The sequence below is a fragment of the Macaca fascicularis genome, chromosome 2, assembly GCF_037993035.2.
Source record: "Macaca fascicularis isolate 582-1 chromosome 2, T2T-MFA8v1.1".
Classification (NCBI taxonomy): domain Eukaryota; kingdom Metazoa; phylum Chordata; class Mammalia; order Primates; family Cercopithecidae; genus Macaca; species Macaca fascicularis.
This window is the reverse complement of record NC_088376.1, coordinates 83,163,949-83,175,953: the sequence shown is the minus strand read 5'-3', so window position 1 is coordinate 83,175,953 and position 12,005 is coordinate 83,163,949. Positions and strand designations below refer to the sequence as shown.

Here is a 12,005-nt window from a genome sequence, read left to right as displayed (position 1 = left end):
TTTTTGTCATGTTTTTTAGCCTTGCTAGAAATTCACAAATTTTATTGATATTTCAAAGAGTCAGCATCTAGTTTCATTGAATTTTCTCTGTGTTTTTTCAGTTTTATATTTCATCAAGTTCTGCTCTTATATTTATTATTCCCTCATCTTCTTGCCTTGGGTTTAATATCTTCTTTTTCTGTCTTTTAAAAATGGAAAGTCTGATCAATAATTTTTAATGTTTTGTTTTTCTCATGTAAGCATTTAAAGTAATTAAATCTTCTAAGTGGTACACTTAGAGGTGTGTTTTAACATCTCTGAAATCAGGAAGCATCTTGCGCTCTTACAGTTACAGTTGTCATGATTTTTTCTTTCTTAGTGGTACATGCAGTAACGTTGCATCCTACAGTCACTGGTGTCCTAGATTCAATTAAATGTAATATGAAACAATAACTTTGTTTACAAGTGAGTAAAGACCCTTACATGATAATGCTTGGTAAGTTATAGCTGCTTTCTTCTTGCTGTGCAGCCATGGTTTATACTTTGTTTACACCATGATATAACAAAATCTTTTTTTCTTTTTATGTGTTATCCTCAAAATTGAGGGCTCCTTGAGAGCTATCTTAAGATTCTTCAAAGTATCTAGTGGAATGCTCAGCATACAAGGGTACACATGTTTGTGGATTAAATGAAATAAATGATGATAAAGACTTAATTGCAGAGTATAACATTAAAAGTCTCCCGCAAACTGAAGCTCTTTGAGCCCATATTTAATGTATACATCAAAAAATTGCAATTGTGTATATGTTGTTGGATATCTCTCATTTTTGGTGAACTAGCAGTGGACAGCAATGTATTTTACTATTTTAAAGCAGATTTCTTTTTAATGCTTCTTTGATCTTTTCTGATCAATTGCTGTGCTTTATTTGTTTGTTTGCTTGTTTGGACATAGATTACTTTTGAGTTTGTTCCCTACTCTAAATTAAATATGCAAGTACTTACACTGTCCAAACTCTCCATTTGTCTGTTTCCTTATTTATTTTACCCAATAACGTTTCCTTTAGAACCTTTATCTCTGGGTTTTTATTTTCTTTAACTGAATGAAATAAAGCATAACATTGATTTCTTTTAAGCTCTTTACCTCCTTGAAGCACTGTTGATTTCACATGCTTAGAGGACTCCCTGGGAGGGCAATACTCCAGTGCAGAATTCCATAAGACTTTTATCTTGACATAGTCTACCCCTGCTTCCTCAGGTCTAGCAGTTCAGTGAAGAAAGGAATATTTTCTGCTGCTTCTTTTTTCTAACAACAGGGAAGTTACAGCATGTACATATTTAACTCAGAAACTAACTTTAGAACCCAGCCCCAGGGGAAAAATGACTCTATTGTACTCTTAGCTGCCTTGCGAAGCTTAGCTTACCTGAGCCGCCTTATGCCTTACTGAAGGAAAAGAGCCTAGGAAGAATTTCGTATGTCAGCCGACCTTCCTTCTCCCCTGTCCAGAAAGCCCAAGGTTCCCTCAGACGCTGCTTCTTTGTGTATAGGAAGTCAGTGTGTCTGGGTATCCATTAGAATGCTTTTAGTTTGGGGTAACAGAATGTTCAACTAAAGAGGGCTTAAACACTGAGGATTTATTTTTCACATTTAATGTTAGTCTAAAGTTGGGCAGTTCTGAGGTTGGCAGAGTGGTCTAGTGATTCTGGGGTTATGGTTTTCCCCTTAGAATTTCAATATTGCTGCACCTCTATAAGCATCATACTCCCATATGACATCCATCCTAAAGCTGGAAGTGTGGGCAGGCTTTCTCCGAGAGAGGGAGAGAGAGCGAAAGAGAGGGACGGGGAGAGAGAGAGAGAGAGAGTGTGTATTTGTGTGCATGTTTCAGGGAGGAAAAACTTTCCCATTAAGCCCCTGTGTACCTCCTCATATATCTCATTGTTCAGGATTGTGTCACGTTGTGCTCTAGCTGCACAGGAGTCTGGGAAAGCAAGTATCTAGAATATTCAGAGTCTGTGGTGGGAGAGAGGCTCTGACAGCAGGGAAGAAGTTGGAGATTGTTGGTGGGCAACCAACAGTATCTGCCTGTGTGCATAGCTGTGCATGTGGGTACGAGACAGAGAAAGAGAGGGAGAGAGAGAGAGAGAGAGATAAACTAAGATTGATGTTTTGTATGGCTAAAGGCTATTTTTCCCATATGAAGTTATACTTAGACTCATAGTATTAGTTATTATACCTAGACTCATAGTATTAGTTATATATTAGACTCATAGACTCATACCTAGACTCATAAAGCTTTGGATTACCTACCACAATGGAGGATGATAATGGCATTTGGCCTGAAATTGCCTTTGCTTCCTATGACACAATCAGAACTTTATATTTTGTTTTAGTTACTTGAAATCTTGGTTTCATTATTTCAGGCTGAGTCCAGAAATCTTCCTGAAACGCCCGGTGGTTGAGGGAAATCGTTGGAGGTTGGACTGCATTCTTAAACGAAAAGCAGTATGTACTTTCCCAGAAAATGCTGATATAATTTTTTAACTGTCTGTTGTCTCTGAAATGCTTTTCTTTTCAAAGCCTTTCACACGTATAACTTTTCACTTTAGAGTTTGACAAAAAGTAGGATAACTAATGTTTTTCAGTTCATTTGGTTCTATTTTTTTCCTATTGCTTTTGAGTGCATAAATATTTTAGACTAATTCACAGCATGGATTATGTTAGCATCTCTAATTTTTATTTTTGAATCAGTTATGGGCAGTTAATTTTATAGGCAAAAAAGTTATAATAAAATTTCATCATTGAATAATAAATGATTAAATGGAGCATAACATTTAATTGTATTCATTATTTTGTCATTTAAGCAAAAGAAAAACTCATCTGGAGAATGGTTTCAGCTAGATGGGGCTAACATGGTGTAGAGTAATATTAAAGGGGGGGAATAGTCACAGTTGGTGGTGTTTTTGCTCTAGTTTTGGTAAAGTTCATGGTAATAACGTGAACTGTTTCCTGTGGAGTTGACCCTGTACATTCTGGGTGAACATTGAGTGTGTGCTTTTTAGGTATAAAACGTAAATAACTGAAGCAGTCTAGGCTCACTAATGACTGCACTGGTATTTCTAGTGATTTTTTAATGTAATAGGCCCTCAACAAAATTAAATCAGTTTAAATTAAAAATAGACCTGGATTTATTATTTAGCATGTCCAAATTGGAAAGTGCTAACTTTTTGCTGTTATCAGAAACTGTCTTAACCTTTTTTTTTTTTTGAGATGGAGTTTTGTTTTTGTTGCCTAGGCTGGAGTGAAATGGTGTGGTCTCAGCTCACTGCAACCTCTACCTCCCAGCTTTAAGCAATTCTCCTGCCTCAGCCTCCCAAGTAGCTGGGAGACAAGTGCCTGCCACCACACCTGTGTTTTTTTGTTTGTTTGTTTTTGGTTTTTTTTGCATTTTATTATTTTTAGTAGAGACGGGGTTTCACCATGTTGGCCAGGCTGATCTTGAACTCCTGATCTCAGGTGATCTGCCCACCTCGGCTTCCCAAAGTGCTGGGATTACAGGTGTGAGCCACTGCTCCTGGCCAACCTTTTTTTATTCTATCATTAAATATGCTAGCAGAACATGTAGAGCCTAAATAATTGAGGTTAGCATTTTTCTGTTTCTCATGCCCTTCACTCATTTCTTCTTTCCTATCCTCTACATTTCACTTTTTCTTTCCCCATTCACTTTCCCCTTTTCTCTCTGTATCTTTTCCCCATGCATTTACTTGAGTATTTCTGGGGATATCCACAAATATAGTCAGACCTCTCTGCTAATATTGAAAGCAAAAGAAATTGATAATATTTATTTGAAACACATTCTGCCAAACAACATCATTTTGATGGATAGTCTAGTTTGTTTCATCAATAGAATTCCAGTTACAGAATTGGACATTTTGATTCTGAAAACATTATTCACATATTTATTAAATAATTCATCATACAGTTACTGTCTCCTATGAGCCGGCTTCTATGGTAATCACTAAGAATGCCACCATGAATTGGATTTGAGCCTTGACAGTGGAGAACTTGCTGAGGGAGGGACTCATGTCTTGAGCTCAGTCCTAGCCTTACCAGACTACTTTCTACCTATTGAATGGGCAGTAACTTTCTCTATGTTTCTCTCAATTAAATGGCATCTTTACCATTTTCCCTCAAGATTCTGTTTTAGTACATTTTTCCAGCCTTGCCTAGCAATCTGTACTAATACTAGTAAGTTTTTTGCTTATAATATGTAATCAACACTTCACTGTTTTAGGTTTCCATCAATATGTATTTATTGAATGTTTTCTACGTGCAGGTCATTTGGCTAATCATATGAGGATGTACATAAATAAAAGCTATTGTTCTTAAGTTGAGGGAGCTTATAAAATCTACAGAAGTGTCAGTTGCATACAGAAAAAATGCCTCGATTTTATGGCAAGAGGGAAAGCACTGGGCTTTCCCAATGGAAAAGGTCCAGTTGGGGAGCCCCTCACAACATGAAGGATGTGGGGCATTTAGGATGGACAAACATTTTTAAAAGGGAAAGAAGAACTTTCTGGGTGTAGCAAATGTAAACAGCAGTGCCAAAGACTTTGTAAGGCACAGCAGGGTGGTTAATCCCATCTGAGTGTTAGCATAGCCGGATGGGGGATTAAGCTGGAACTGCTCGTTGCAGCTAGGATGCAGAGGCTTTGTGAGCCAAGCTAGTAGTTTGACTTTATGGGAGACAGTGGAGGCAGTACTGTGCGGGACAGGGCAGTGTGGGGAAGCAGGGGTGGTCTGATCGAAATGATGTGTCAGACCCCGTCTCTACTAAACATACAAAAAATTAGCCTGGTGTGGTGGCGGGCGCCTGTAGTCCCAGCTACTCGGGAGGCTGAGGCAGAAAAATGGTGTGAACCTGGGAGGTGGAGCTTGCAGTGAGCTGAGATCACGCCACTGCACTCCAGCTTGGGCAACAGAGCAAGACTCCGTCTCAAAAATAAAAATAAATAAATAAATAAATAAATAAACAAATAAGATGTGTTGGGAAGGTGATTCTGATAGTGGAAGAAAGTGGGAAGAACTCTGATTCAGAAAGCTAAAGTTTAGATCACTTGAAGGTACAGTGTCTACAGGACATCTAAGTTAACTTGAGAAAGCTAGTAAATGCCTCGGCAGGGCTCTGGAGGAAGATCCTGCAGGCCTGGCTTCCACCTCTTGTTTGCTGGCATGCGCTTGTTTATTGCCCTCAGCATACCTGTTTGGTTACCTTTTCTGTCTCTAGCGTGACTTCTCTTTACTTTTATGGCCCATGAACCCTGGTGAGGTCCCTTGTGAACACCATGGCCAAATAAACGTTATTGTCTGAAAACAGTGCTTCATTTCCATTTCATCCACTTCTTGGAGCTTGTAATTTTTAAATTGTGGGTAATGATATTTTAAATTTCCTAACGAAATAGTAATACAATTAAAGATTGATTTCTCGGTGGTACATTTAGTGGAGTTGCTCTTCCTTAATCTCCTTCCACCATATTATTACTTTTTACTCATATTTACTGAGTGTTAAATTTTTTACCACTCAGATCATTCCAAATTGACATTTTATATGCACATAAATACGGCTTCACATAAATAAATTAGTTTCTGAAAGCCACACACTAGCTTTGCAAAGTATGAGGTTGAAACATAATGTTTGTTTTTTGCATTAACAGGTCCCAGAGGTCCACAAGATTTATTAAAATGAATGTCTTATTTTCTTCTATCTGATTGTGCAGAATTTCTGAGAGGAATTTAGAAACTGTCACTGCCTCATAGCCAACCTATGGCAAACATCTCTTATAATGGCTATTTTTTAAGAAAAAAATACAATATTTTATTTATCTGGTTAATAACCAAGTTGAACTTTTCCTATTTCTTTGGTCTTCTGATCTGCAATGCCATCACTTAAAATAAAAGCCAATCTTGAGAGGCAGACTGTTCACAACTCAAAGAAATCAGCATCTCAGGGCTTTCCACAGTTCTGCACTTGCTCTACTAAGAGGTGAGATAAGCTGCATCACAGTTATGGCAACCAAATCCCCACACGCAGTTTTGTGTGTCTCAACCTTAGGAACTTGTGATATTTCCTATAAAACTTAGACTAATGGGAGAATTTGTCTTCAGGTTGATTTCCTTCTGTCCTGGATCACAAGGCACAATGTAGAGTTGCTGTCAGTGATCAATAAAAGGGAAAGTTGTCCAGGACTGAGAAATGACAGGAATAATCACATCTCTACACAGATTCTTATCACATCTCTACACAGTCTTATCAAAGTGGTGGGCTACAGTGGCTTGCAGGGAAGGTATCTTCAGCTTCAAGAATGTGCTTCAAACAAAATTGATGTGTCGGACCCCGTCTCTACTAAAAATACAAAAAATTAGCTGGGTGTGGTAGCGGGCGCCTGTAATCCCAGCTACTCGAGAGGCTGAGACAGAAGAATGGCGAGAACCCGGGCTGGGTTCTAAAGTTAGTTTCTGAGTTAAATATGTACATGCTGTAACTTCCCTGTTGTTAGAAAAAAGGCACATGAGCTTTTGTGCTCTTATATCCCAATGTTGCCTGCTTTTAAACGGTGAGGAAATGATTTCTTTATACCCTTTACTTTCCATTTTCTTAATATATTATACCCCTTGGGGAAGTCCTTGGCAAGTGACAAAAACATTAGTGAGCATCCTGGGTTAGGGAGTGGGGTGGGCTAAACTGTCTTCAGGCAGTGGACAGACTTGGCTCATTTAGAAAATATTTTCACTCTGCTACCTTGAGCAATCGGAGGAAAAGCTGGCTAAGAAACAAAGTCACTGATTTCCACTATAAAAATGTTGTTTTCATTGTCTTCCCATGTATTTTGAATATCTAAAGCGCCTAAAAATTTCTACTGTTTATAGTGTTATGTCTGCTCTACTTGACAAAAAACGAATTAGAAAAGAGGACAGAACTTTCATCTTTAAAAATTCATGTTTTATGAAATGTATTCTCTGGAAACTTTGGGTCAGCTGAGTTCACCAGAGATAAGAAACACTGCATTGCATAGGCAACTCCAGGCCATCTGTTTTTCTACTTCTCCTATTAATCATTTCTGTCCCTTTCTCTAAGCAAAAAATAATTTCCCCAAGGGTATTAAAAGGCAGTAGGCACTAAAGCATGGGATGTTTTGAAAGTGTATTTTTTAAATTGCAGAATTAACATCATCAGGTTTTTCTTTCCTTTGGCTTTCATTTTGTAGAAATATTTCTCACATTTTGTATAAGCCTGCACTGTAACAACCTGGAAAATGCCTTCATCCCCAAGGAATGATTCATTCTCCTTTGCCCTTTATGGCTAGAGTTTATAATAGTCAATACCTTGACCAAAAGAAGAAGAATGCATTGTTTTATTATCACAGGAATATTGTCACTAATTAAATGTTTATTGTGGCTATAGGTGTAGGTAAATAATTATAAACCACATAAAAATGAACTTTCCATATTTGATTACTTCCTTTTTAGTCATTTGTCTTTAAGCTAAAAAGACAAGTCTCTACCCTATTTCCTTTAGAATTATTTGAATGAGAAAAGACATAGTATAGAAGAAAATGTCAGGTATTAATAAATGGAGAGTAGTAATATAATCCATTAGTGCTAATATCTCTATTATTTCAAAAATCCATTAGTTATGCAGGTAAGTGGAAAACTGTAGGATTCAGGCCAAGTTCCTAATTTGCAACTACTATTCTTCATGAGTAATAATGTCTTAAGCCTAAGAAACAGAATTTCATCTGCTTAAAATAAATGGATCATGATGAAAAATGTCAGGTGTAATGTTCTACAATTTAGGTTGAAATTTTGAGTTTTACTCTTTGTATTATATCTTTTAGTGAGAGGCTTTTTTTGGTAACCATTATTCAGTGCTGAATTCTAAAATATTCAAATACCAAAAATAGACCTGAACAGGAGAGGAGAAAAATAAAATAATTTTGTAATTTTCCTTTAGAGCCCTTCATCAGTGGTTCATGACAGAGCAGTCTCTGGCCAGACCATTAAAATTAATCTGTTCACCTTTTGCTACACTTTCACTCTTTGCTGAAATATGTATCTATATTCTTGATTATAATAGTACTTGCATAATTGTAATACGTAACTAGCAAGTGCTAGAAGCCAGCTGTTAACCAGAGAAATAGAATGACATATATATTCTTTTTGATCCTGCTTTTTTGAGAGCAAAAATGAGTCTTCTCCTAGTACTCAAATCTTGTTCACGCACACTGGAATGTAAATCTAGTGTGCACCTCAGAAATACATATACCGTTAAGATATTACTAACACCACGAAAGACAGAATGTTAGTATTTTGAAGTAATGTTAATATTTTGAAGTAAATTCCTTATTATAAGGAATTTAGGGTTCAAAACATGCTTTTTAGTACTGGCAGAACAATATTATGGAAATGTTTATGTGTTTGGTTTGCTCTTAAGATTTTATATCCTGTGATCTAGAACCTAAAAATATTAACTCCTATGTTATATCAGATTGTATAGCATTGCAAAAGTTTTTAGTTCTTGTAAAAGAACTAAATTGTATAGTTTTGCAAAAGTTTTTAGTTCTTGTAAAGTAGGTGCGTTCAACCCAGTAAGATATCTTTAAAGATTTTTATTCAAATTTCCCTTATAAACAATGACTAATCACCATGGAGTATTACTTTAAACTGTAACAAAATTATTTTTTCATTATGGTTTATTAGATACGCCTGCATCTGTAATATTCTAGAAAGTATTATGGAAAAATTATTGCCTTAATTCTCTAGGATATTAAATGTCAGGTGTCATTTAGATACGTAATCTAGTATGTATGCAAAATGTTTCAGAATGCTTTCAGAGCGGCTGGGTACAAACAATGCAAATTGAAATGGTGCAAACTGTACAAAAATAAGGAGAATTCAGGACTAAAAAGTAAAAAAAGGGACCCACAAGGTGGGGGTGAATAAGCCAGTTTCCTGGAGGTAATACATTCTGAACTGTACATCGGAGGGGGATCCATGAGTGGGCAAGCAGCAGGAGAGGAGCATTCCAGTGAGGGGCGGTTTAGCCTGGCCTGAAAGCCTGTCACCAACCAGAACTAGAATGGAAAATACCAGTGCTTTTCTATACTATTAGCTATCGGACCTGGTCTTTTGGTTTTTGTTTAAATATTTTTTTCAGATGAGATGGGTAATGTGCAGACGTCCTAAGAAGATTTGAGTGTGGCACATCTCACACTTGTGAGTGAACACACAATCATCACACTCATGAACTACAAAAGAATTGGACATTGTCTTTTTAATGATTAATATTACTAAATAATTGTATTATTTGTATAACATGTTAGCATCTACAAGGCACTTTTGATTTAATTTGACTCAATTAAATAGGCCACAGTGGCCTTGTCTATTTTCTTTTAGATCCAAGGTCTAAGGAAGGATGGATCAATTTAATTTGAGTGTCCATTTTATACTAAAGTTTTCAATGTTTTGGATCTTTAATCAATTATTGATTCTTTCTTGATATGACAAGTTGTAAGAATGGAAGGGAGATAGATTTTTATTTTTAATATTTGTGTCTCAATATACACACTTAGGTGGCACTTCCTTGTATTGCCTTTTTTATTAAAATTTTATCTTATTTGTTTATAAAAGAAGTTAGAAAGTACAGTGCAGGCTAGGTGCGGTGGCTCATGCCTGTAATCCCAGCACTTTGAGAGGCCGAGGTGGGTGGAACACTTGAGGTCAGGAATTTGAGAACAGCCTGGCCAACATGGCGAAATCCCTTCTACTAAAAATACAAAAATTAACCGGGTATGGTGGCTCACGCCTGTAATCCCAGCTACTCAGCAGGCGGAGGCATGAGAATTGCTTGAACTTGGGAGGTGGAGGTTGTGGTGAGCCGAGATTGCACCAGTGCACTCCAGGCTGGGTGACAGAGACTCTGTTTCAAAAAAAGAAAGAAAGAAAGAAAGAAAGTACAGTGCAAAGGATAAAGAAAATGAATTGTAACTTCCCTCCAGAGATACTCATTCCTCCATCTGTTTTCTCTTGTGACAGCAACAAGGGGTGAGGATCTTCATAATGCTCTACAAAGAGGTGGAACTCGCTCTTGGCATCAATAGTGAATACACCAAGAGGACGTTGATGCGTCTACACCCCAACATAAAGGTATTCAGGTTCCTCTTGATAACCAATGTTTCTTTATTATTCTATAGGATTTTTTCAGATATGTTTTGTTCTGGGCAGTAATAATCTATAGAATTCCCAAATGTATATTTGATCCAATAGCATTGTGTCCTCAGAAATGAAGCAAAATACTATACTTTCTTATCTTCCCTACATTGATGGAGGTAAGCAGACCTCATATTTCTGCTTCTCTGACTCTGATAATTGAAAGTGAGAGTTTAGACAAGAACATGCTTCCTGCATTTGTTTTGATATTCATGAGCTCTATCAAGTTCTCACACTTGTCATTAAGTTTATCCCGGAACCTCTTAGATGTGGTCTCCCTGTGACATCCCCTGATCATTGATAGCAGCAAAGAGATCTCCTCTAGGATTTAAAATGTCTTAAAAAAAAAATCAATGGCACCTAGTATAAAATACTAATAAAGTAAATAAACATGAAAAACAATTTGAAATAGTTATTTAATATTTTGCCAAATACCTAAAACCTATCAATAAATATAACCCAGTCATTGAGGTACATCAAGACATAACGAATGAATAAACCTCCAGCAGGCTTAAAACATGTAACAATTGTATGTTTCACTTGGTCAGAAAAAATGAAAGTGTTTTCTCCCAGAGAATGATTTATTAGGTTGCATAATTTATATATATTATTTATTCATTCACCAAATTTCTATCAAGTACCCACTAAAGATGTAATTTTGCAACACCAACAACTGTGAGGAAAGAGCTGTTAAAGGAGCAGAGATTTGTATGTTACTGAAGTTAAACTGGCACAAATTCAAATTAGAATGTTACAACTTTAGGATGTTACATTTAACTGCAAAGAAAATAGCAATCCAATATATCACTATTTAACAAAAAGAAATGAGAAAGGAATTTATACATGTCACTACAAAGAAATCAACCAAACAAAATGGAAGACAGTAATGCAGGAAATGAGAGACAAAAAAGTTATAAGGCATGTAGAGAATAGTAGCAAAAGTACAGAAGTATCTTACAAATAATTACTTTAAATGTAAACGGATTGACCCCTCTAATCAAAAAACAGATTGGTAGATTGGATTTTAAGAAAATATGATCCAACTATATGGTATCTACAAGAGACTCACTCTAGATGCAAAGACACAAGTAGGTTGAAAATGAAAGAATGGAAAGGATATTTCACACACATAGTAAACAAAAAAGAGCAGGAGTGGCTAAACTAGTATCAGACAAAATAGACTTTAAATCAAAACATGATTACAAGAGACGAAGAAGGACATTATATATTAATAAAAGGTTCAATACAGCAAGATATAAAAATTATACACATTTATGTACCTAATAACAGATCATCAAAATACATGAAGCAAAAACGGACAGAATTGAAGGGAGAAAAACACAGTCTGTGGTAATAGTTGGAGACTTCAACATTTCACTCTCAGTAACGGTTAGAGCAACCAGACAGAATTTAAGTAAGAAAATAGAGGACTTGAACACACAGTAAACCAGCTGGATCCAGTGGAAATACAGAACATTCTAGCCAACAACAGCAGGATACACATTCTTCTCAAGTGCACATGGGGCATTTTCCAGGATCATCTGTTAGGCCCCAAAGTAAGTCCTAATAGATTTTAAAAGGTAGATAAAATCTGTCTGACCACAACAAGATAATGTTAGAAATTAATAACAGAAGGACAGCTAGAACATTCAGAAATTCATAGAAATTAAATAACACACTGTTAAACAAGCAATGGATCAAAGAAAAAATCACAAGGGAAAGAGAAAATACTTAGAGACAAATGAAAATGAAACAACATACC

The 12,005-nt window shown here is 36.3% G+C and overlaps 1 protein-coding gene and 1 non-coding gene across 12 annotated transcripts in view; one reads left to right on the top strand and one right to left on the bottom strand.

The window, feature by feature from the left end:
* The window catches only part of PLD1 (phospholipase D1), a 205,492-nt gene that overhangs the window by 108,291 nt on the left and 85,196 nt on the right, over window positions 1-12,005 (top strand). For all 11 annotated transcript variants that reach the window (XM_065540177.2, XM_005546385.5, XM_045386628.3 and 8 more), the window contains 2 exons: window positions 2,401-2,482; window positions 10,070-10,180. In XM_065540177.2, the coding sequence (XP_065396249.1) occupies window positions 2,401-2,482; window positions 10,070-10,180 (193 nt within the window). The remainder of the gene's footprint in view (window positions 1-2,400; window positions 2,483-10,069; window positions 10,181-12,005) is intronic.
* LOC123572100 (small nucleolar RNA U13) lies at window positions 9,191-9,294 on the bottom strand. Its single transcript, XR_006696436.1, has one exon. It is a non-coding gene; the product is annotated as a small nucleolar RNA U13 (small nucleolar RNA).